This window comes from Malania oleifera, chromosome 13, assembly GCF_029873635.1.
Source record: "Malania oleifera isolate guangnan ecotype guangnan chromosome 13, ASM2987363v1, whole genome shotgun sequence".
In the NCBI taxonomy this organism is placed as follows: Eukaryota; Viridiplantae; Streptophyta; class Magnoliopsida; order Santalales; family Ximeniaceae; genus Malania; species Malania oleifera.
This window is the reverse complement of record NC_080429.1, coordinates 4,115,613-4,141,432: the sequence shown is the minus strand read 5'-3', so window position 1 is coordinate 4,141,432 and position 25,820 is coordinate 4,115,613. Positions and strand designations below refer to the sequence as shown.

General features: G+C 36.1%; 1 protein-coding gene across 1 annotated transcript; it reads right to left on the bottom strand.

The window, feature by feature from the left end:
• Positions 1 to 6,248: 6,248 nt before the first annotated feature.
• LOC131145397 (rust resistance kinase Lr10-like) lies at positions 6,249 to 22,020 on the bottom strand. The gene is made up of 6 exons (XM_058094418.1): positions 21,283 to 22,020; positions 21,151 to 21,174; positions 21,038 to 21,067; positions 13,431 to 13,478; positions 13,306 to 13,335; positions 6,249 to 7,569 (listed from the first exon to the last, which is right to left on the bottom strand). The coding sequence occupies exons 1-6, from the start codon at positions 21,854 to 21,856 to the stop codon at positions 6,506 to 6,508; spliced, it is 1,770 nt and encodes a 589-aa protein (XP_057950401.1). The 5' UTR covers positions 21,857 to 22,020; the 3' UTR covers positions 6,249 to 6,505.
• Positions 22,021 to 25,820: the final 3,800 nt, after the last annotated feature.

Below are 25,820 nucleotides of genomic sequence, written 5' to 3'. Positions count from 1 at the left end.
AGCAAATCAGTTTTCAAAGAAAAATATTTTAAAAACTGGTTTTTAGAAGCTCAAATGACTGAAGTAGAGACTTCAGATGACTAAACAGTAAGTTCAGACATTTGAAGAATTACTTCAGACGTCTGAAGAATAAGTACAGACGTCTGAAGAATTTTCAGAACAGGTAGAGAGTTGCAGCAGCAAGTTCAGACGTCTGAATTTGCGACTTCAAACATCTGAACCTGCGACATCAGACATCTGAACCCTGACTTTAGACATTTGACCCTATATTCAGTTCTATTTTTAAAGGGTTTAAGGAACTTCAAACTATTGAACTTGTGACTTCAGACGTCTAAATATTGTTCAACGGGAAAATTTTTTAAATTCTAATATTTTAAAATATAGCCGTTTGAACTCCAAACTTCCTAAAATTTTTGGAAACACTTTAAGGAAACTTTTGCAACATGGAAACAAGTTTGAAAGCCTACAAATACATGGTTTTGCAAATCAAAACATCCAAGATTTGAAAAATCTATTTGTGAAGCTGAAAGCACTCTTATTCTTACAAGTTCTCTTGTTCACTCATTGCAAAACTCTTTTGCTGAGATATTCTGAAGTGATAATCATTCCTCCTTTGAATTCCTACTGTTAATCCTCATCTAAGAAGGATATTGGTGAATTCTACACTTGAGTTTCATTGTATTTCATATTGATATTTTACATTCAAAGTATATAGTGCTGAAATTGTACTAACTTGCTCTTTGAGAGAGTATACTTGCACGCAGATCTTATCTTGTGTTTCTTGTAGTTCTTTGACGTTCCAAGGGTTATTTGAATCGTTGGCTAAGTAAGGGGACATTGCTTAGAGAGGCGGGTTCTAGCTTATGTAAGGAGTGACTGAACGAGGGAATATCGTTTGGAGAAGGTGGGCTCTAGTCTTAACCAAGGAATGTTGTAATCGGTATTGTTCCACCCATCAACGAAACTGAACTAGTGAATCCTTTGGTGGTTTGCCAAAGGCGAGGACGTAGGCTGGGTATAAGCCGAACCTCGTAAAAATCTCCATCTCACTCTCTCTTTCCTTATTCTTTATTTTCAGTTCATATACAATTGCGTGGATGATTTAAATATCTAAATTATACATACTACACATATTTGGAAAAGTTAACTTAAGGTTTAATTTTGATTTGGGTTGCGGAAACCGAAAGGGAGTACGTTGGTTACACCATATCTTGCGGAAACCTTACGGGAGTACGTTACTTGGTTAACATCCGAAAGACAAATTTACCAAAAGTTTATTTGAGTTCTAAATATTTGGAAGAGTGATTTGATTCATCTATACAGGGTTTTACATCAGCAAGCATAAATTTTTATTAACTACAGGGCTTACAAATTCATAATCACAGGGCTTATATAAACAAACAAACTATCTCAAGATCTTATATTACCAAAGTGCTGAATACTTTATATCTTGGTTTGGTTGTTTGATGTTTAAACTTGTACTTGGCAAATAAATCTTAAAATCTTGAAGATTGTGTTTAATTGATTGGTTGTTTAACTGTGTTATTGATTGGATAAAAGAACTAAGTTCTTGTGTGATTGGTGAAATTAAACAAACAAGTTAAAGAATTGGTTAAGTGTTTAAAGAAGTTAAGGATTCTTAAAAGAAGTTAAAAGAAATTTTTAAAAGCCAATTCACCCCCCCCCCCTTTTCTTGGGAAGCTAGTCCTAATTTCAAGGAAAGCTCCTTATCCAAATCCTTTAATAGTTCTTGTGATGATTCAGTAGAAGAATCCAATGATGAGTATATGCCCTCTTATGAAGAACTTCAAAATGATCTATTCAAGGTGCATAAAATTCTAGTTAATGTGACTAAAAGATACACTTCATTAAAAAATAAGAATGAAGATGTTATGAAAGAGCTGGAATCTTTAGTTGCTGAAAGAGAAAAGGATTCAAAAATTAATGAACTAGAAAATAAGAATGAGAAGGCAATAAAAGAACTAGAAGATCTAAGATCTCAACATCATGAAAAAGACATATATGTTTCTGAATTAAAAAATAAAATTACTAAGATGTCCCAAAACAAAGAAAAGGTGTAAGAAAAGGGTAAAAATATAGAAAATTCAGAAATAAATGATCTTAAGAAGAAAAATGAGGATCAAGCCAAAATAATCTACAATTTCACAAGAGGCAAAAAAAAAAACTTTGATAGAATGATTGGTACTCAAAGAATGTCTTTAAATAAAGAAGACATAGGGTTTAATGGAATAAAAAATACAAAGAAAAAGAACCTCTACATGGGATACTTCACAAAAGCCTCCAAAAACTATGCTTGCACCTCTTCAAATGCTTATACTCACACTATATGCTTCCTATGTAAGAAGAAGGGACATATAAAGTTTGAATGTCCATTATAGAGGAAAGGTATGAAAGTTAAACAAGTTTAGAAAGTAAAAGAAACATCTCATGTTAAACCATCCAGACCCAAGAGAGTATGTGTACTTAGATGAAAAGACTAGTTCATAAACCAATAACTCCATAGATTTTAGGTATTCCCTTTTAGAAATAAAGAAGAGCTTATTAATGGATATAATATTGAAACAAATACAAACAAGAATGACATTGTTGGCCAAAATCATAGAATGATTTGTACAAGGCTTAACTCAGAAAAATAGATTTAGAAAGCAATATAAATTTTGGGTATTCATATGAAATCAAAGGAAAATTGAGCATATTGCATGAGTACTTTGATTAAGAAAAAATATTTAAGCAAAATAAGAGATATTTGAGAATGAGAAATACTTGAGAAACATTTTGAATAAAATTTTAGCACAATACAATAATATGCTCCATGCTTATATGATATGTTGATGCTAAATTCGGATATGCATATGTGATGAGATAATAATATGAACTATATGCTGAGATGCTATGCTAAAATGCTAACATTCATGATAATGACTTGACTTACATTAATGATTTATAGCTCACTATACATTGAAAATTTGAGCACGAAATTGATGAGCATGATTAAGAAGCTTATGATATGCTATTTGTATTGGTATCTATGAAATACATTGGTACTCATGAGTATGATAATTGATACTTGAGAATGACAATATATTGGTATCCATGAATATATCGATTGATACTTGAGCATGACAACATATTTGTATCCCTGAGCATGTGACGATCTTGATATAATATGATATATGAGCATGAGATTAATTCTTAACCATATCAGTTTACATGCTAGTAATAGATCACATTATATATCTCTTGCATGATTGACTAATGGATAAATATAAGCATGTTATGACATAGATGATATTAATATGATATTGGTATTATTCTTAATATTAGTATCCATGAGCACTTGCATGAAATAAATCAATACTTAAGTATGGAAATGATAATTTTAAAAGCACAATTGGTATCTTCATGAATACATAGTTTTCAATTGGTAATCTTAACATCTTCATGAACACCTAGTCTACAATTCACAGTTGGCACCTAAATTTATTGAATATAAGATACATTTAATTCAGGGAGAGTGAGACTTGATAAATAATAATTATTGGAAATCATTGAAAATCATGATGTATAATCTGTGTATTTTCTCATGCTACTTTGTAGCTTGTTGTCTACTTTTTTTTATGCATGATGACTACAAATATTTGCTCAACGCCTTAGTATTTATATTTTTCTGGATATCTTAATCTTTTTGATTGATGTCAAAAAGGGGAGAAGTTTTTGGCAAAAATTGAGCATGATGTTGATCTTGAACTTGAATTATGTGATTTTCATATTGTATGATATTGAGATTGGTATTGAATTTGATCTTGAAATTACAAATATTGTTAAGATGATACTTATTGTAAGGGGGAGTCTTTTTAAGGCTTACTCAATTTTTACTCCTTGTTTGTCATCATCAAAAAAGGGGAGACTGTTGGCTTTACAAGGTTTAAAATCTTATTTTGATGATAACAAACAAAAGGAACTTAACATATTTTGTTAGGTGATGATATTTCAAGATTCAAGTATGTGATTAAGGTCAAGTGCTTACAAGGATCATTCAAAGTTTATATTCCAAGGAAAGATGATCATATGAAGCTTAAAGAGTTAAAACATGAATGCAAAGATGAATTAATAAAGCTTGAAGATCATGAGAGCATGGATGTTACAAAAGGACTTGCTAAAAGTTTAAAGTATATCAAAGCTTGAAGACAAGATGGAGCTAAAGAAAAGCAAAGCAAGAGAGCAAAAGAAAAACAAAGCAAGAGAGTCAAAGAAAAGCAAAGTGAGAGAGCTCAAAGAAAAGCAAAGTCGACGAAGTCAACTGCCTCCTTCTCTTTCCAGTTCCCATTTCCCTTTCTTTTTATTATTTAAATACCATTATTCTTCGGGTTGTTACAAATGATGCTACTCAGGTCTGGAAAGAACTCCAAAAACAATTCACTCAATCAAATGGTCAATGCATTTTTCAACTCAAAAAGGCATTAACAAGTCTCACCCAGGACAATGACTCTGTTTCTGTTTATTTTGGCAATTTGAAGACTCTATGGGATGAGCTTCTTCTATATGATCCCTTACCTAACTGTACCTATGGCAAGTTGGCCATTCTTCTTGATTGATATCAAAGGGATTGTGTAATCCAATTTCTTATGGTCCTTAATGATTCATTCAATGCCACCCATGATCAGATTATGATATTGGATCCATTAGCTCCCATAAACAAAGTTTTTTCTATGGTTCAACAACAGGAACTGCAACATCTCATGGTACCTAATCTCCCTTCTACTGAATCCATGGCACTTGTTGTTAACCGATCTTATTCTTCATATAAACCCTCCCCTAAATCTTCCCAATCATCCAAACGTGACAGACCATTTTGCACCCATTGCAAAATTCAAGGCCACACTCTTGTGTTGCAGTTACGACATCTTTTCTTCTGTAGAGAATCGTGGTAATGTTGATTGATTGTCTTCTTTTTATTAACTCATTCACTTCGAAGAAATACTTGGGCATTAATTTAGAGCATTGCTTAGAAATATTTGATAAATTTGATATGCACACCGGATGTTTGATGCATGGTTTGTATGAGTTGCTGATTGTTTCTTGCCAATATGGTTGATTTTTCTTCTTCTTTTTGTAGGTCCTTCTGCGACGTGATCGATCTGACTAATATCCAATTAATTTATTGAGATTGTGGTTGCCAAAATATAAGGTGTAATGGAAAAGATAATAAATAGGGTTTGATAAATGGTTTCTGGTTTTGAGTTATTGGTCAAGAAGCCAGCACCTATGCCTGTTCATCTTTCTACAAAGTAAGATACCTGAATCCACGATGAGTAAGGGTGGAATTTGAATTTTAGTGTCAAATGGCTCTGTCATTGTGTGATACAGAGAGCATATTAATTATGTGGTTCAGAATTACCCCAACTTAATGTAGCCAAACTTGATTAATTGATCAAAATAAGTACCTTTGAACATCAGTTTGAAGAATTAAACCAGCATGAAGGTGGGATTCCATTTATTTGTAGAAGATCTATACGCAAATTACTAGTTCGAATTTATGAACCCTTGAATTCTATCCTCTTAGCGATTAGAGGTAAACACTTGTGGTCAGAAAGCATGAAGTGTGCATGCATTCAATAGTTTGTAGTCAAAAATATATTGTTGCTTGACTATACTAATTTTAAATGGATGCCAAAAAAAAATTTAGGCAAGTAGCCATTAGGGGTTCATATTTTAACATAAATCAACCATATTTAACTTCAACATTGGTTATGTTTGCTATAGTTGTCAATTGTAGCGGATTTACAATGCTTACAGTGATGCCTCCATGGGATTTAGCTGGGAAAATGGAACCAATATATAAAATCATATTGTGCACATTGTCTATGGACAATTAAGGAACTCAAGTGTGAGAGCTTGCATTGCTAAGGCATAAAGGCGCTAAATTTTTAGATATTGGACTCGATGATAGTGAAGGCTAGCTAAACAAAGTTTCTCAAAATGGATTTATTATGGGTTGGGTAAAAACTAAGAGCAGTGGATCAAGATCAAAACAAATGAAAAATCCTAAGTAGAAAAAGTTAGAATGCCTCTAAGACCACACCAAAGGTTTACATTTAAAGGTGCTTGTTGATTCGCATCATTCTCACGAAAATAGTGTCAATTCAGGAATAATACTTGAAAGTACTGAAGTAAAATTATTACTTTTCATTAGCTACGGATAGTTGAAGAATATATAACAAAATAGATTACTCAAACTTTTATGGATGCATATTATCCTTTATTTTAATACTAACAAACAAAAAGTTTGGTCCAAAATCATATCCTAATTTAAGATAGTGAGGCACTTTATCCAACTACAAAGTAGAAAATTCCTGACATGTTCACACGTTGTTCACTATTAGGTGGCTTAATTTTCAGTTGTACCATTTTTATTTAAATCCAAACTGATGGAATCTATAGGATTGTCTGACGATATTAGTAACTCAGTTGGCTTTATATTGACTCAACCATTAGTTTTCATCTCTAGTGGAGATAGAAAAGGATTGGGAGGCATTTGCAAGACTTCCAGTGATCCTTCAAGCATCTCGACAACTTTGTGCATTGGAGGGCGATCTCTAGGCTTCATTTGTATGCACCATAGAGCAACAACTAGCATTTTCTCTGTCATTTTCCTCTCTTCCTCTGTAGCATCATCTTCTATGTTTATGTCCTTCCCTTCATGGATTTTGTCATAAGCCCACAAAGGAAAGTAAACTTGGCTTGAGTGCTCTGCAGATGCATTCAAATTCTTCCTCTTGCTTGTCATTTCTATTAACAACATTCCATAACTGTAAACATCAGCTTTATATGAGATACCTCCAATATTTTTATAGAAAAATTCTGGTGCAATGTATCCCATCGTTCCTCTTGCAGCAGTAAGACTTACTATGCTATCATTTGTTGGATACAATTTTGCGAGTCCAAAGTCTGAAATTTTTGGAGTGAGATTCTCATCGAGAAGAATGTTATGAGGCTTGATATCAAAATGCAAAATCTGCATCTCACATCCTTGGTGTAGATATTCAATCCCACGTGCTATTCCAAGTGCAATTTCGTATATTTTATCATAACTCATGGATATATTTCCTCCTTGAAGAAAAATGTGCTTTTCAAGAGACCCATTAGGCATGAAATCATATACAAGAGCACGCTTAGATCCCTCCACACAAAATCCAACAAGACGCACCACATTGACATGATGAATTCTCCCAATTGTAGCAACTTCATTAATGAAGTCTTGCCCATTATCCTTGGACTTAGTCAACATCTTTATTGCAACATGACTACCACTGCAAAGCCTACCCTTATATACTGAACCATAACCTCCTTCACCTATCTTGTCCTGGAATTTGTTGGTCATCTTCTTAATTTCTGAGTAGGAGTACCTTATTGGCATTAGATTATTTTGACTTTGTAGGAATTCTTCAACATTAGCATACATTGATAAATGCCTTTTCCGAAATTTATAGAGCAAAAACACCAAAACAGAAAGATTTCCACACAAAATTCGTGCAACAACGTATACTCCTGCATTGGAAAACATCCCCATTAGCCAACCCTCCATTGTCCTATCCACCCACCCACAAACACAAATGTGCATGAAGTTATAAACAAGAGCACGCTTAATTAATATATCAATATTAGTCATGCAAGAGCAGGCAATGTCAAATATCGTGCTGAAACTTTTTGAGCAGGCTGTTGAAATTAATGTGGTAGTGGAGGGCTAGTGGACTTAAAACTTTACATTCATTAAAAAGGTACATGCAAGTACCTTTGTGCTTTCATGTTTGAGATTGATTTTGGCCGAGCATATTTGGTGCATAACGCCTTCCCCCCTCAGCCTCCAAACATAAATTGGAATTTAGAAGTTGCACATAGTTTTCCCATTCCTAAATTAGAAATAGGATGATGGCTCATTTTTTTAAAAAAAAAAAAATTAGAAATTAAGGATGGTGGCTCATTTTTTTTCTAAATGTAAATAAATAAATAAATAATGCGAAGTCATTTAATATTTTTGGATGAACATCCACTTCCAGATTAGTGAGCATAGAGGTAACTACAAACTTTAAAATCCTCTTGACAACAACTATGCAAAACACAGCTTTTGGGGTGGGAAAAAAGTTTATACCATGTATAAAATTATATTGAAAGTTGTCCAAATTCATCCAAATTCAAATCTAAGGTTTGAAATTCATTCTCCCAAAAACTACCTTAGATTATGGAAGAAGAAAACAATAAATTTAAAAAAAAAAAAATAGGGAAACAAAATTGGATTGAAAACTCTACTACTTTATTGATAAGGAAATAACCATTATATAGGATAAAAAAAAATGGTTACAAGCACAAAAATAGGCACCACTAACATCATGTTAAACAACTCATAGGCACCACTAACATTATACTAAATAACTCCTAGGCATAACTCCTACAAAGTAGGCAGCACTAACATCATGCTAACCGACTCCTACAAACTCTCCCTTAAATTGATGTTCCATACATAACATCAGTTTAATAAGACTTAAACTTTGAAGAGCCATCCCTCAGATAAAGTCTTTTGAACTGCAAACACCAAGTAGCTCCCTGAGCTTCTGAAATGTTGGAAATTTGAGAGGCTTTGTTAGAATACCAGCAACCTGGTATTTACTTCTACAATAAACTAGATTAATAACTCCATTATTCGAGAGATCCCTCAAGAAATGATACTTCACATCTATATTCTTGCTTCGACCATGTTGAACATGATTCTTTAAGAGCTTTATTGCTGAACTGTTGTCACAGTAAATGAGAGTAGGCTCATCTTCTTTAAACTGCAGCTCTTCAAGAATCTTCTTCAGCTAAATAGCTTGACAAGCACAAGTTGTTACTATAAAAAATTTAGCTTTAGTGGTTGACAATGTGACGATTGGCTACTTCTTTGATGACCATGAAATAGCTCTCGTTCGCAACATGAAAACATACCCAGATGTGCTTTTACAATCATTAGAATCTCCTACATAATCACTACCTTGTAAAGCCAAACAAATATGACTTTTCTCCCTTTTTGAAGAACAACCCAAACTCCTTAGTACCTTGCAAGTACCTGAGAATTCTTTTTGCAACCAAAAGATGAATCTTTGTTGGACACTCCATGTATCTACTAATGACACTTATAGCATGCATTATATCAGGCCTTGTTGCAGTCAAATACATTAAGCTCCCCACAATCTGCTTAAAAAGTATTGTTAACCTTCTTTCCTCCATCATCCTTGTTTAGCTTCAAACCAAACTCAGACGGTGTATTCACAAGATTATAATTCTTCATCTGAAACCTGTCCAAGATTTCTCCCACATACTTCTTTTGAGAAATAAGAATGCCAGTAAAGGACTGCAACACTTCTATGCCAATAAAGTAATGCATCATGCCAATATAAGACATTTCAAATTCAGCCATCATGGATTTCTTAAAGCTTTCAAACATGGTTACATTACTTCCAGTATAGATTAGATCATCTACATATAAGCAAACAATGAGCATTTTCCCTCCATCCTCAACTTTTATGAAAAGTGCATGTTCATAAGGACATTTTTGAAATCCTTCCTTCAAGAAATAAGTTTTTACACAATTATACCAAGCCAGTGGGGCTTGTTTTAATCCATATAGAGCCTTATTTAGTATATACACTTTATGTTCATTTCCAAATTTCACATAACTAGGACGTTGATCGATAAATACAAGTTCCTTTAAATCTCCATGGAGGAACGCTAACTTCATGTCCAGCTGGAAGATAGGCCATGAGTTCTGAGCTGCTAATGCAATCACCAATCTAATTGTGTCATGCCTTGCAAATGGAACAAAGACTTGTTTATAATCAAGACCGCACTCTTGCTTGTAGCCCTTGGCCACCAAGCGTGCCTTGTACTTGTTGACTTCACCATTCTCCTTCAGCTTTGTCTTGTAAACCCACTTCACACCAATTGTTTTGTGCCCTTCTGGAAGATCAAATAACTCCCAAGGGTCATTCTTTTCGATGGCTGCAATTTCAGCATCCATATTCTTCCACCATTTTGATTCTTTGACAGCACTTTCAAACATTGTAGGATCACAATCTAAAAATAGAGCAAAATGAGTGATTTGGTCTTCATATTGATCAATTCCAGTAACCTCATAATCTGACATTCATGCTGGCCTCCTTCGAACATGATGAGAACGTGATTTAGACGTTGCTTCTGGTGCTATTAGAGTGACGTCAGAGACTGCATGAGTTTCATTTCAAGGATGCTCAAATGCATCAGTTACCGGAGCAAGGTGTTGCTATGGCTGGTTTGCTTTGTCACCATCTTCTCCATCAAAACTAGTTGGAATTGGCTCTCCAACTACATTTTTGCTCCATTCCTAGATTTAATCTTCATCAAAAACTACGTCTCGACCAATAAGTATTTTCTTAGTGTTAGGATTGTAAAGCTTATAAGCTTTTGACTAATCACTAATGCCAAGAAAAATATATTTTTCTCCCTTGTCATCCAGTTTCTTCCTCTTCTGATTTAGAATATGGGCATATACAACACACCCAAAAATTCTGAAGTGATCAACAACTGGTTTCTGTCTGCTCCATGCTTCCTATAGTGTCTTATTTTGAACAGTAAGTATGGGACTTCTATTCATTATATGAATGCTCTAGTTAACTGCTTCAGGCCAGAAGCTCTTTGAAATATGGCTCCTTATTAAAAGACTTCCCACCATATTTAGAATAGTGTGATTCTTCCTTTCACAAACACCATTATGTTGGGGCATACAGGCTGTTGTAAGCTACCTCTTGATTCCATCAGTCTCACAAAAACTTGCAATTTCATGTGAGTTATATTCTCCACCACGATCTATGCGAAGAATATTTATAGGACTACCAACTTCTTTTTCAACTAGTGCTTTATAGCTTTTAAAGGCTAGAAAGGCTTTAGACTTCTCTTGCAAAAAATAAACTCAGCTTTTACGACTAAAATCATCAATGAAAGTAAGTATATATCTCTTACCTCCATTAGAGCATAGAGTTATTGGCCCACAAATTTCGGAATGGACAAGCTCCAGTGCAGCCTTTGCCCTCCATGATTTCTCTTGTGGGAATTGATTATGGTGTTGTTTGCTAACAACACATTCTTCACAAACTTCAAAAGGAGCTGTAATTTGAGGAAGACCTGTCACCATATTCTTCTATTGTAAAGTCTTTAACTTGCCAAAGCTAAGATGCCCATAGCAAAAATGCCATAGCCATTCCTTCTCTCCCAATCTTGTAGAAAAACACGAGTGAGCGGTGTCATGGAGATACAATGGAAACATTCTGTTGGCTGTCATATTGACTTGAGCTATCAAGCCCAAATTCTCATCTTCGATTCTGCAGACTCCATTTTTTATAGAGATTCCATATCCCTTTTCTTGTAGCCGACCAACATTGAGTAAAATTGTTCTCAAATTTGGAACAAAGATAACGTTAGAAATAGTTTGAATAGAATTTTTGTTAGCTTGAATTGCTACCTTTCCCTTTCTCATAACAGAGATTGTAGAGCCATCACCGAACTTCACAACATCATGAAAAGCTTCATCCAATTTAGAGAATACAGACTTCTCTCCACTCATATGGTTGTTGCAGCTAGTGTCTAAGTACCACAAGAATTTCTTGTGGGTTTCCTCCTTCACGTGACAAGCCATCAACAAAGACACTTCTTCTTCCTTCTCAGAAAAAATGGACTGCTTTTCCACCATCTCTCCTTAGATTAATACAACACTCTGACTTGTAGTGGCCAAACTTGTGACACCGATAGCATTCAACTCTTGATTTGTCTGCTGACTTTGACCAAGAAAGTGTTGAATAATTGTTGTTGTTGTCATGGCCGTTTCCTCTCCCTTGAAAATCAGAATCTTCAGATTTCTGATTTGAGTGTCTGCCATCATTGCCACCTCTGCCTTTCCCTCATCCTTAACCCCCTCCTTTTGATGCCGAGGCTTGTAACGCTTGCTCCTCCTTGTCTTGCCGATTCATTTTCTGCTCATGAACCAACAAAGAACTCTGCAATTCATCAATGGACATGATGTCAATGTCTTTAGATTTCTCAATCGAACAAACAACATAGTTGAATTTTGTTGTCATTAAACGAAGAATCTTCTCAATGATAGTGTCATATGTCTTTTGGTCGCCAAGGATTCTCATCTTATTTGTGATTGCCATCATCTGGAGAAGTAATCTGTCACCGATTCTCCAGACTTCATGTGTAAAGTTTCGAAATCGCCTCGAAGTGCTTGCAGTTGTGCTCTTTTTGCCTTTACTGTCCCCTCATACTTTTTCTTCATAGAGATCCAGATCTGCTTGGAAGTTTCTTTACAAAGAATGATTTCCAAGATGGAAAGTGGAGGGGGCCAAAAGCTCTTAGTCATTCATTGGTTGCATTTAGCCTTTTAATTTAGCAGATTTTGAGTCTTCAATTCTTAACTAGAGCTAAAAAACCCACAATGTTTGATTTCTCTAATTCAAAAAATGGAATAATGAAAGCATAGTTCATTGTTCCAAATGGACAAAGTTCATCATCTTTGATTATATGGTTGATTATTTAAAAGGATTCTAAGCATGTTTTTAGTAGAACAAGTGAAACCCTAGAATGGTAGTGGCATAATGTGTGCTTTTTTTTTTTTGGCATTCTCCTTGTCCCTTTTTATTTAATAGTAACATAACAATCCTAGGTTTTTCCTTTAATTATTTTTTTTTTTGATAACCTGAGGACTCTAGTCACCATTGTGCCACATTGGATACAATGATACGACACCAAACCCAAGGGGTGAAAGTCATCCACTCATTGATGCACTTCTGGTAATTCACCAGCGTAAAACCTCAACGAGTAATCGAACTCGTGACCTTGGGGTCTCCAAAGTCACAAGTCGCCCTTACTATTTATTTTTCCTTAATTATTATGATAAACAATAAATAATATGATACTACTAATAATAAGTGTAACATTAATAATAAAACCTCTTGCTTAATTAGTTGTAGGCTTGCTTTGTGTTTAAGAGTATTCTTGATCAATGTGCATTTTAATTACTGAAAAGTTATACTTACTTCCCCCTCAATGTAACACTTTTATTTACTCACTATTTTGTGCACATTGTACTATGTGTACGGTACAATCATATAAAGTAGTGGGTAAGTAAAAGTGTGATGTTTGAATGACAAATGTAGCACCGCTATTTTAATTATAGCCAAATTTCACTAGTTAATGATTTCAACAAGTTCAGAATCTTACGAATGGTCCAACCTCCAAGTATCAAAGCATCTGTCCAAGAAATAGCAAAAGGAAACAAAGTTAGAGAGAGAGAGAGAGAGAGAGAGAGAGAGAGAGAGAGAGAGAGAGAGATCTTAACTACTTACCATGTCGGAAACCAGAGGTAGGATATAGATCTGGATAAGTTGGGAGACCTACATTGTTTAATTATTATAAGCATAAATATTAACCAACTAGAGTAAGATGTAACAAGCAATACCTTGGCATGATAATAAGATTGCTATCCTATGAACATTTGTTTTGTCCTGACCAGGTATCTGAAAAATTATTAGAACCAGTACTAGGCTACAGAGAGGTAGCACAACTCCTATCTAATACCCCTTCCTTCCTACTTCCTCCGAAATTAGGTTTAAACTAAAATCCTTTAACGTGGAAATCTTGAGGAACGCACATACACACATATTTTATACTATTAGAAAACAAATAAATTTTTTAGTCTGAAATATGAAGTAAAGTGTAATTTCTAAGTTGACTTTGATGATTTTATAATTGTTAATCCTAATTTTGAACCCAGACCAAACCGTACAACTCAGTCTAAAGCAGCCTGACTTGCTGGGGGGTCCACCAAGTTGACTTGGTTGCAAAATATCTTCAAACATGTCAATTAGCAAAGTTTGAACACCCATAAATTAATTATTAAATGTACTTAGGAAAATTAACCTCAATGCATAGTGAAGGAACTCAAATGGTGAATTACTTGACTCATCAAAGCAAGGGAGGTAACACGAGAAGATATTTTGTAAGTGATGTGCAGTCGAGTAAAATGAGAGGTCTCATTCGTATGGATAAGATGAGTATTTCAAGTCTTCGTCTTTAATTGTCCTCATTTAGTTCTTGTCTGTTTTCCTTTGATTTTTGTTTCCACGTATTTGACATCATTTTACAGGTAATTTGTTTATATTTGTGTTTTGTTTGTTTTGATTACATATTTGCATGTTTATAATATTTTAGTTGGATAATAGTACGAGTTTTGACAGGCTGTATTGGTTTTGATGTTTGGGATAGTTTTAATAGTTTAATTGTAAATCACATGTGTCATATTTGTAACCACGGAATTGTTCCGCTATAAGTGAGGGCTATCAATAAATTTTGGGGTTTTCATTTTAAAAAAAAAAGGTATACTTTGGATTTTATATATTTTAAATAAAAAAAATTGTATATAAACACACATATGTGACATCATAATTATATTATATCCCATGCTAACATGACTAGTTCCATCATTGACTTGACACACCAGTCTGAATAGTGTTATAGTTAGAGCCAGGAGACTTAGCAGGAGCTAGGAGCTAGAGATGCAAGGCTGGAGACGCAGTTTGCAAGTTGTGCAAGCTAAGCCATTTATCTCCATTTATCTTGATGATTGTAACTCTCATTTTTGGTTTATTGTTATTAAGTTGTAATTGATTATCAGCCCTATAAATAGAGGAGCTGTGGAGAGTTGTAAGATACACAGAGAGCAGAGAGAAGAAAAGAGAGGAGGAAGAGAGAGAGAGGAAGAAGAGAGTTGTATTTTTTCGGCCATTTTTAGTGAATTTGTGGTGTACTTCGTGGACGTAGGTCAATTTTGATCGAACCACGTAAATTTCTAGTGTTCCTAATTTTTCTAGTTGCTCATAAGGTCCTAACAAATGGTATCAGAGCCGACATGAAGCTAATTCTCCTAACGTGCTAACAGTTGGAGGACCAAGTGTGTGGCCAAGGCCAATAAGGATCATCTAGGCTAGGGATGGATCCGAATATGGTCAAGATGTGAGAGGTAGGATAGGTTCGAAAGCATGTGGAATGCAATCTGACACACGTAAAATGCCAGTGGTAAGACCCACTTGAGCAGCTGTTGGAGAATTAGGCTTACTACCAGAAGGGAAACATTTTTCATTCAAGGGGGAGGAGTTGGAACTCACAAGTGAGGGGTAGATTGTTGAGAATTCCACTTGTGAGCTTGTCCCGCATTGAAAAATTAGAGTGGATGATGGGCGCTTATATACATGGTTGGGCCCAAGACCCAATAAGCTTAAGCTTTTGGGTCAAGTTGGTGTTCACCCATGTGTATCAAGCCCACCCATGGACTCCTTAGATCCTAACAAGTGGTATCACGGTTGGAGAAGAAATACCATATTGGAGTTGTTCACTGAAATCAGAGCTCTCTCAAGCGACTTGAAATTAAATTTTTAGGCCACCATCACATTCACCTTGCCAAGACGAAGCCAAAGGTGCAAACTATAGCTCAAAAGGAGCTCAAACGAAGGCACACGTGCCTAGCCGGAGCAATTTGCCTCGCCACGCGCTGGTCACACGTTGGTGACCTGCCGCTCACGGACCCCAATCGTGCCATGCGTCTTCCTCACCCAAACCACCTTAGGCCAACCCAAAAACCCGACACTTACCCGGTAACCCGACCTAGACCCAGTCCCCGACCCGCCGCCTTAGAACTCGGCCACGTCAACGGTGCTGAGTCAGCCACCACGTCAGCAATGCCACGTCAGCAAGTGGGTCCCAGTGACACATCAAAAGGTGGGCCCCAGTGCCACATCAGCACTAACACGTCATCACCCTACCACGTTGGCATGGCCCCCTTAGCATTGTTGACCAGGTTTGACTTGAACTTTGACTGGGCTTTTCGAAGTCGTTTTGGGTCCGTTCTTTTAACAACTTGAACAATTTTTAAGGTTTTCGACCATTCTAGATCTAACTGTGCTATCCATTTGAGCTAATTCCATCTCTAGATCAGAGAATCGAGATGTCAAACGAAAAAAGCTTAAAAATCGAAATGTTCAATGGTAGCAATTTCAGTTTCTAGAAGATGTAGATAGAAGATTATTTGTTTGGGAAGGAGTTGCACTTACCATTGAAGGGTAAGCCAACATATATGAACGAGAACGAGTGGGAGTTTCTTGATCGAAAAGCTCTCAGAGCTATCAGAATGACGTTGTCAAAGTCTGTGGCATTCAATATCAAGCACATATCATCCACCAAGTCTCTGATGGACGCAATCTCTAATATGTATGAATAGCCTTCAGCCACTAATAAGGTACATCTTATGTAAAGATTATTTACTATGACCATGTCTGCAGGTGAAAGTTTTAACAAGCATTTGAATAATTTCATCGAGTTGTCGAATCAACTCCCCTCAGTCGGGATAACATTTGATAGTGAGATTCATGCGCTACTCATTCTCAGTCAGTTTCCTGAAAGTTGGAATGGTGTTGTTACTACAATCAGTAGCTCTACATGGAAATCAAAGCTTGTATACGATGAGGTCGTCAGTATGATTTTGACGGAGGAAATCAGAATGCAGTCAAACCATGGCTCCACTTTGAGTTCAGCCTTGAACATGGAAAGTCGAGGCAGAGGAAACAGGCATGGACGATCAATTAATTGCGACAAATCTAGGCCCAAGCGGTCTAAATCCAGAAATCCTAGAGGTTCTCAGGGCACAGGTTTCTAGAGCACAAAAATTATTGAGTGCTGGAATTGTGGAAAAACTAGTCATTACAAGAACCAGAGTAGAAGTCTAAAGAAAGAATATGAGATGAAGGCAAAGACAGAAGCCAATATTGCTTCAAAAAATGATCATTTGCTGATATGCTCTTTGGAGAGCAAAAAAGAGTCTTAGATGTTAGACTTTGGAGCTTCTTTTCATGTCACTTGCAGTAGAGATTGCCTAAAGGAGTATACATTAGGTAATTTCTATAAAGTATATCTTGGCAATGATCAACCCTATGACATTTCCGGCAAAGGGATAATGAAGATCAATATGAATGGATCAGTATGGAAACTAAGAGATGTCAGATATATACCAGACTTGAGGAAGAATTTGATCACAGTCGGTCAACTTGAAAATGAAGGATATAACACTTCTTTCATTAGTGATGAATGGAAGATTTCGAAAGGTGCATTGATGATTGCACGAGGTAAGAAAAGTGGTACTCTTTATGTAAATCCTTATGCATGCATGTCTATTACAGTTGCTACAAGAAATGATGATAGCAACATATGGCATCAACGACCAAACACCTGAGTGAGAAGGGACTCAGGGTGATGCACTCAAAGGGTAAGTTGAGTGATTTACAGTCGGCGAAGATTGACATATATGAGGATTGCATATTTGGGAAACAGAAGAAAGTCAGTTTCCAGACAAACATCAGTACCCCAAAAAAGGAGAGACTTAAACTAGTTCATTCAGATGTATGGGAACCAACAACCATTTCATCCACAGGTGGGAAGCATTACTTCGTCACAGTTATCGATGATCATTCAAGGAAGGTATGGGTTTACTTCCTGAAATATAAATCTAATGTTTTTTTATACTTTTAAAATTTGAAAAGCAATGGTAGAAAATGAAGCTGGTTTTAAAATCAAGAAGTTGAGAATAGATAATGGTGGTGAGTATGTTGACACAGAATTCAAGAAATTCTGCTATGAGTATGGTATCAGAATGAAAAGAATTGTGTCAGGTATACCTCAACACAACGGCATAGCCGAGCGGATGAATAGAACGTTGACAGAAAAATCCAAAAGCATGTGCATGCAGTCGGGCTTGCCAAAGATGTTTTGGGCAAAAGCAGTCAACACAGTAGCTTATTTTATTAACAAGAGTCCATCAGTACTATTGGACTATAGTATACCAGAAGAAGTATGGAGTAACAAAGAGGTAAGACTTTCACTTTGAAAGTTTTTGGTTGTATTGCATATGTATATATCAATGATCATGTTAGGAATAAGCTGGATTTGAAATCCCGAAAATGCACTTTTATCGATTTGGGTGGAAATGAATATGGATATCGCATTTGGGATGATGAAGACAAAAAGGTGATCAGAAGCAGAGATGTGATTTTTGATGCAAAGGTAATGTACAAAGAAAGACACACAACAGAATCTACTGAGTCTGAAACAACCTTTTCTAGATGTGGATGATGTTTTAGAAGGTCTAAGGACACGTCAATAGAATATTGAGAATTCTCAGCAGAATACTAATATTCCTCAGGCAGAGGAACATGTGGAGCTGATTGTTGCACCACCACCTCCTACTCTAGCACTAGTGCTTAGGAAATCTTCTCGGTAGCATGTACCAAACAGGAGGTATGTGAACCATTTACTTCTTACAGATGGAGGAGAACCTGAATGCTATGTTGAAGCATGTCAAGTAGGAGATTCGAGCAAATGGGAGCTTACAATGAAAGACGAGATGAAGTCTCTTATCTCTAACAAAACATGGGAACTACCTAAGTTGCCCAATTGTAAGAAGGCTCTTCACAACAAATGAGTGTACAGGATCAAAAAAAAGCATGATGGATCCAAGAAGTATAAAGCTCAGTTGACTACACTAATATTTTTGTACCAGTTGTCAAACTGACAACCATCATATCTATTTTGAGTATTGTTGCCTCAGAGGGTTTACATCTTAAGCAGTTGGACGTAAAGACGACATTTCTTCACGGTGATCTTGATGAGAAAATTTATATGCAATAGCCAGAAGGTTTCTTAGTAAAAGGTAAAGAAAATCTTGTACGCAAATTGAAGAAGAGTTTGTATGGTCTTAAACAAGCTCCTAGACAATGGTATAAGAAATTCGACAGTTGTATGCAGAGGAACAATTTTCAGAAGTGCAATGCCGACCACTATTACTACTTCAAAAGGTATCGTGCTAGCTATATTATTCTATTGTTATATGTTGATGATATGCTAGCTGCAGAATCAGATATAGAAGAGATCAGAAAATTGAAGCAGCAATTATCCGAGGAATTTGATATGAAAGACTTGGGTCCTGCAAAGTAGATTCTTGGGATGCGGATCTCTAGAGATAAGCAACAAAGAACGTTGCGGTTATCTCAGTTAGAGTACATCAGTCGTGTTTTACAGAGGTTTAACATAACCAGCGCCAAAACTATAAATACACCATTGGTAGGTCACTTCTGTCTCTCTAAGGATCAGTCTCCCTAGATAGATGAAGAAAAAGACTTCATGGCTAAGGTACCATATGCCTCAGCCATTAGAAGTCTAATGTGTGCTATGGTTGGTACCAGACTAGATATTGGCCAAGCAGTGGGAGTTGTCAGCAGGTATATGTCAAATTCAGGGAAGACACATAGGGAAGTAGTGAAGTGGATTTTGAGATATCTACGTGGTATTATTGATAAGTGTCTATGTTTCGGCAACAGCGATTTGAAAATCCAAGGATTTGTAGATGCTGATTTTACAGGTGAAATTGATCATCGCAAAAGCACCACCAAGTAGATATTCACTGTTGGCATAACAGCTATTAGTTGGATGTCACAGATACAGAAAATTGTTGTTTTATCCACTACAAAAGCTGAGTATGTAGCAGTGACAGAAGCCAGTAAAGAGATTATTTGGCTTCAAGGTTTGTTAATGGAGTTTGGATTAAAGCATGAGGGGAATGTTTTGAACAGTGACAGTTAGAGTGCAATACATCTGGAAAAGAACTCAGCATTTTATTCTAGAACTAAGCATATTGGATTGCATTATCACTTCGTTAGATCTCTGATAGAGGACGGCGTATTGACACTTGAAAAAATCCAAGGTAGCAGAAATTCGGCAGATATGTTAACTAAGGTGGTGAACACAGAAAAACTGAAGTTGTGTTCAACTTCAGTTGGTCTTCATGCCTAAAAACATATTTTGAGCACATCATTTATTCATGATACTGGTTGATGATGTGTCTCCATCTCCAAGTGGGAGATTATTATAACTGGAGCCAGGAGACGTAGCTAGAACCAAAAGCTGGAAATGCAAAGCTGGAGACGTGGTTTGCAAGCTGTGCAAGCTATGCCATTTATCTCCATTTATCTTGACGATTGTAACTCCCATTTTTGGTTTATTGTAATTAAGTTGTGATTGATTATCAGCCCTATAAATAGAAGAGTTGTGGGGAGTTGTAAGATACAGAGAGAACAGAGAGAAGAAAAGAAAGGAGAAAGAGAGTGAGAGGAAGAAGAGAGTTGTATTTTTCCAGCGGTTTTTAGTGAATTTGTGGTGTGGTCTGTGGACGTAGGTCAATTTTGACCAAACCACGTAAATTTCTAATATTCGTAATGTTTTTTGGTTGTTCACAGAGTCCTAACAAATAGTTCAACAAACCCATCACCGGGTTGGTCGGCAGTTTAAATTTTACAATCATGTTGCAAATTGATGCTATGTGGCTGTTAATAATATTTATGTTTGTAGTAATTAGGTAATGTTTTTGGTAACTCTACTAAATATAGAGAACGACGCCAAATTTAACATATAAAGTCCTAAAAGAAAGTAAAAAAAAAAAAAAAGGTTGCTTGGCGAGTTGTAAGTAAAGAAAATGACATGGGAATTGAGGTGGATTTAATTTTTAAGGGATGAGAACCAAATAACAGATCATGTCATGAATAGAATCAAATAAAGCACTTCAGGAAGACTCTTTTCCTCATGAATGATTTTTTAATCTTATAACAGAGCTGTTCCTTTTTCTTTTTCTTTTTTTTGTTAGGTTATAAGCTTATAGTATCTTTTTTTTTTCGCACCCCGAATGGTATTCTAAGCTTATAAAATTGGTTTTAGACGTGCTTTGTGCATGTGCACGTTTTCAATCCAGTAATCTTGGTCACCAAAATGCATGCTTCATTTGAGCCTTATGGGTCACCTATGTATACAATATATGGTTAAAGTTCATATCCTATAACTTGAAGGAAGAAATTCTTACCAATGACCCATTTTCCAAATGGCAGACCGTCTGCATAAAATAAACAAAAAAGCAAAGTGGTGAGCTTACAAATTCTAGAGAGAGAGAGAGAGAGAGAGAGAGAGAGTACTTACACCACAGAAAATCATACCAGAGACCTATATTATTGAAGCAATAAACATGATCAGAACTTTCTCAACTGAACTGAATATTTAAGTTGCAGAGGAGTATTTATGGATGAAAAAGAAGTAATAAATATCACGCACATTTGAAGGGGCGGCTAGAGGTGAACTTGGGATTAATATAGCACCATCTACAGGTAATGGTATTGTTATCACGGAGGCAGTAGCCACCCGTTTCGAAGCACTTCCGGCCGCAGCGAAAGTTATACCATGAAATCCAAAACCCATAAGCCAGCTTGTCATGGATGGTTGCGAAAGAAATATTTTGCTGATGATTATTATCACTGATTAAATCTCCTGCTGTTGGTGGATTCTGAACCCAGGCCACCATCCGGATGCTGCAAGAGTCCACCACATCTGACATGGTCTTTCGTCCAAAGATAGCATAAGAATGGTTGGGGCAGGAATCTCCAGGGGATGAAGAAGAGGTGATGGGATGAGCATTCTCAGCTGTATTGCCCCTACCGCAGAGGGTAATGTCCACGTAGTACTGGACAGAAGTTACTGCAGCTGCACAGTCCAAAAAAGTTATGGCTTTGTTCCATCCATTAGTCTCCAGGGCATAGGGATCTCTGTAGCTGAAATTCCAGTCACCCAAAGAATGAGAAGGCAAAGAACAGGAGTTGTCTTTCTGCACGCCTGGATCTACCAGCCGCATTGAGTAGTCTGTGTAGTTGATATCCTCCACGTAGTATTGTCCGGAATACAACTGCACAACTGTGCGATTCTGCTCTTGATCACACCACAGTTCATATTTTCTGTCCCCGCAGTCGGGTGGATCCCCTTTCAATCGGAAGGGATGGCTTATGTTGTGAATCTTCCCACAAGGTAAGTGCGTGTAGAGTTATTCAACATACACATGCAATATGAGAAATGAAATGTAGTGCGGAAAGTAAAAGGATAAGAGAAGAGAGAATGCAAATGCGATTTTACGAGATTCAGCCAACCCGGCCTACGTCCTCGCCTTGAGCAACCCACTCAAGGATTCCACTATAATCTCTGCTCCTTAAATTGGGATGGAACTTCCCTTACAATCCGCTGCTTACAAGAGGTACAACTCTCTCATAATTCACTGCTTACAAGAGATACAACTCTCTCCTTAAACCCGGTTCACAATTCGAACCGTGAATACAATATAATCTGCAAAACACTCAATGTTGCTTCTAACAAAGTTAGTGAGTACAATTGAAATTCCTAATACATAATCATATGATGAAACTTGAAGCATGGAATGTGTGTAACGATATAATCGTTGTATGCAAGAGTATGATTCACTAACATTCCCTTTTATCAAGTCTCCCAAAAATACTTATATAAGTCAATACTTTGGAGAACTTAGGTTAAATCTTTGAATACAAAAAAAAACTTTGAATCTCCTAAAGATTTGAAACACACTTTGTCACAACAATATTTTTTTCAAGTTTTTAACCACAATATGATCTTTGTAATATGCAACTTAATGTATATATATGATGTGATTACCAAAGATCAAAACCCAATATAAGATTTTCAGAAAATATCCTTCAATGATATATATATATATATATATATATATATATATATATATATATATATATATAGTTATGTACTTCTAAGGATATTTAATCAAATGGTTTTAAAGTATCCAAAATATCAAGTCTTTCCCTAAGGACGCCCTTGAATAATAACTATTTAATCAATGCCAAAAGAATACTTTCACAAGTAATGAACTTGTCAAAAACAATCTCTATATGTTTATGAACACTCAAGATCAATCTCTCAAATGATATTCAATAACAGATGATGAGATGAGAAACTCTTGAAAATAATAACTGGATTTACCAAACTTTAATACCAAATAGAAATCAAGATGTGTATATAAAATCCCTTTGATTTTCTTAGTTGATTTGCCCAAGCTTGATGAGTATGAGTTGGAGTGTAGGCAATCATATAGCAATGTGTTCAAAGTTCTCAATCTCTTTCAAAAAGATGTTCTTTTCTCTTCTCGTTGATCTTAGCTAACACACTAGGGTTTAGATGTTCAATATATAGGTGCTTTACCCTTAGAATCAACCCTAACCGTTGGATCAAAGAAATAGCTCACGTGTTCTTTCATTAAAAATTAGATTTTTAAACTTTCCCGCAAGTTCAAATGACTGAGGTCAAAGGCCCAGATGACTGAAGTTCCTTTTGAGCTTCAAAAAAATAACCTGGACACAGGGTCAGATAATTGAGGTTGGGGCTCAGATGACTAAATTTTGAGTTCAATCTTCTAAGATGCTTCTACCAAGTTCTGTGTTTCACCAGAAAATCTTCAGGCGACTAAACTTAATTTTCGGTCTTCTGAAGAAATTCTTCAAACGACTGAGGTTAACTTTGGTCTTCTGAAGTGGCAACTTCAGGCGACTGACCATTGAGTTCGTTTGTCTGAAGTTCCTATTTCCTGAAATTTTGCTTTATAATTTGAAATTCTGCTTTGCTCTCTTTCTTGGCTCTTTTATAAAAATATTTTTTGGGGTTTTAAAAATATTTCTAAGTCCATGAATGTACCCTAATGATATTCATGAAATGCATGAGTTCTAAGGTCATTCTATATTATGATTTGAGCCTCAAATTAAATCATAATACAATGTAAATACATGAGTTCTAAGTACCCATTCTCATGACGTTCTAGAACTTGTCACTTGTATCTTCATTCTTGTACTCTTTGAGTTCCATGGATTGTGCCAAGATATGTATGCTTTAATCTTCATGGCTTCCATTACTTGTTATCCTTTCTTGTATGCTTAATATAGTTCATGTTCACAATCTCAATGCACAGATCAAATACCAAGTGATTTGTCATTATCAAAACCAGATTGCACTCATAGAGTCAACAATGGATTATTAGGATTTTATCAAGTATAACGCACCGGACTGGGTTCAAGGGTTCAAGGCGTTACACCCAACACCTCCTTTGTCGGTTCATCTTATGCAAGTGTCTCCAATCCGATTTTCTTACTTTGGCTTTAGAAAGATAAGTTGATCCTCTACGCCATCCTTACATCTGTCTCCAAGCCGATCATGCTGCTCATTGCCTCTTCCACCGCTACTCATGATGCATGGTCCAAGTTGCAATGATTGTACGTCAATCATTCACGCACTCGTGTTATGCAAAGTAAGGAGGAGTTGACACTCATTCAGCGAGAGTCTCGCTCAATATCGGAGTATCTCCACGCCATCAAGGTATTAGTTTATGAACTTGCTATAATTGACTCTCTCCTCAGCGGATGACATTACTTTGTATGTCCTCAATGGTCTTGGCCTTGAGTACCACAATATTGTAGCGCCTATTTAGGCACGTGGGATTACCACTATAAACTCCACTCAACACCGCACTTCCGCTTCCACTTTCAACCGTAACCAACATTCCAACCTTGGTTCCTCTAGTCAGCGTCGCTCCAACTCTAGTCCTAATAATTGCAAGAATTAGTCTAGTAAGCCCCAGATCGTTTGTCAATTGTGTGAGAAAGTCGGCCACTTGGCTAAGACTTGTTACTCGACTTTAGGAGTAAAGTCTGTTAATTGTGCCGCTACAAATGCGTCCATCAACAAAAAGTGGCTTTTGGATTTCACTGCTTCTCACAACATCACCTCTAATCTTTCCAATCTCTCTGTTCACTTGGAGTATGATGGCACAGATGATGTCGTAATTGGCGATGGCTCAGGTTTGCGAGTCTCACATGTTGGCTCTTTGTCTCTTCCCTCTTCCTTGAAATCTTTTAAATTGACTAATACTCTTTGTGTTCCTAATATTCACAAAAACCTAATCTTCGTTTATAATTTCACTCGTAGCAATGATGTCTATCTTAAGTTTCACCCATTTTATTTTCTTGTGAAGGATTGGAGCACGGGGACGACTCTACTTCGCTGTAAATGTCAGGATGCTGTATATCTAATGCTGATGGCACCTTCCTATAAAGTTTCTTATGTTTTAGAACTTGTGATGAACGAACAACAACCGATACCTGGCATAGACGACTTGGGCATCCGTCAAATAAAGTAGTTGATTTTGTTATTCATACATTTTCTCTACCAGTTGTGGTGTCTAGTGTCTCTTCATTTTCCGCTTGTAATGTTTTTCAATATTGTAATAAAAGTCACAAGTTGTCTTTTTCTTCCACTTCTCTTGTTAGTACTCATCCACTTGAATACATTTATACTGATGTTTGGGAGCCTACAAATTCCATTTTGCTTGATGGGTTTCGTTTTTATGTCTTGTTTGTTGATCACTTTACTAAATATTGTTGGTTGTTTCCCATCTGACGAAAAAGAGATGTTTGCAACATTTTTTGTCAATTGAAATGGCTACTTGAAAAATAGTTTGGTTTTCACGTTAAGGACTTATACTCCGATAATGGGGGCGAATTTCAAGTTCTTCGTCATTTTCTATCCTCTAATTCCATTAGTTGGCTTACCACTACTCCTCATATGCTTAAGCAAATTCATGTGTAAGAAACTGAACCGTAATATATGGATTAAATAATTAAAAGAAGGGTAAAATAGTAATTGAGCAGGTTTCGTCGACGAAGCTAGAATTCGTCAATGAGGTCCCTTCTGTTGTTCGGCAATGAAATGCAGGTGTTCATCAACGAGGAGAAGCC

Excerpts from the sequence above, each read along its gene's own strand:
- LOC131145397 (XM_058094418.1), bottom strand. The coding sequence starts at position 21,856 with ATGCGGCTGGTAGATCCAGGCGTGCAGAAAGACAACTCCTGTTCTTTG. Across the intron at positions 21,068-21,150 it reads CTGGTATGATTTTCTGTGGT|ACGGTCTGCCATTTGGAAAA; the intron begins GTAAGTACTCTC and ends TATTTTATGCAG. Across the intron at positions 13,336-13,430 it reads TACCTCTGGTTTCCGACATG|ATGCTTTGATACTTGGAGGT; the intron begins GTAAGTAGTTAA and ends TTTCTTGGACAG.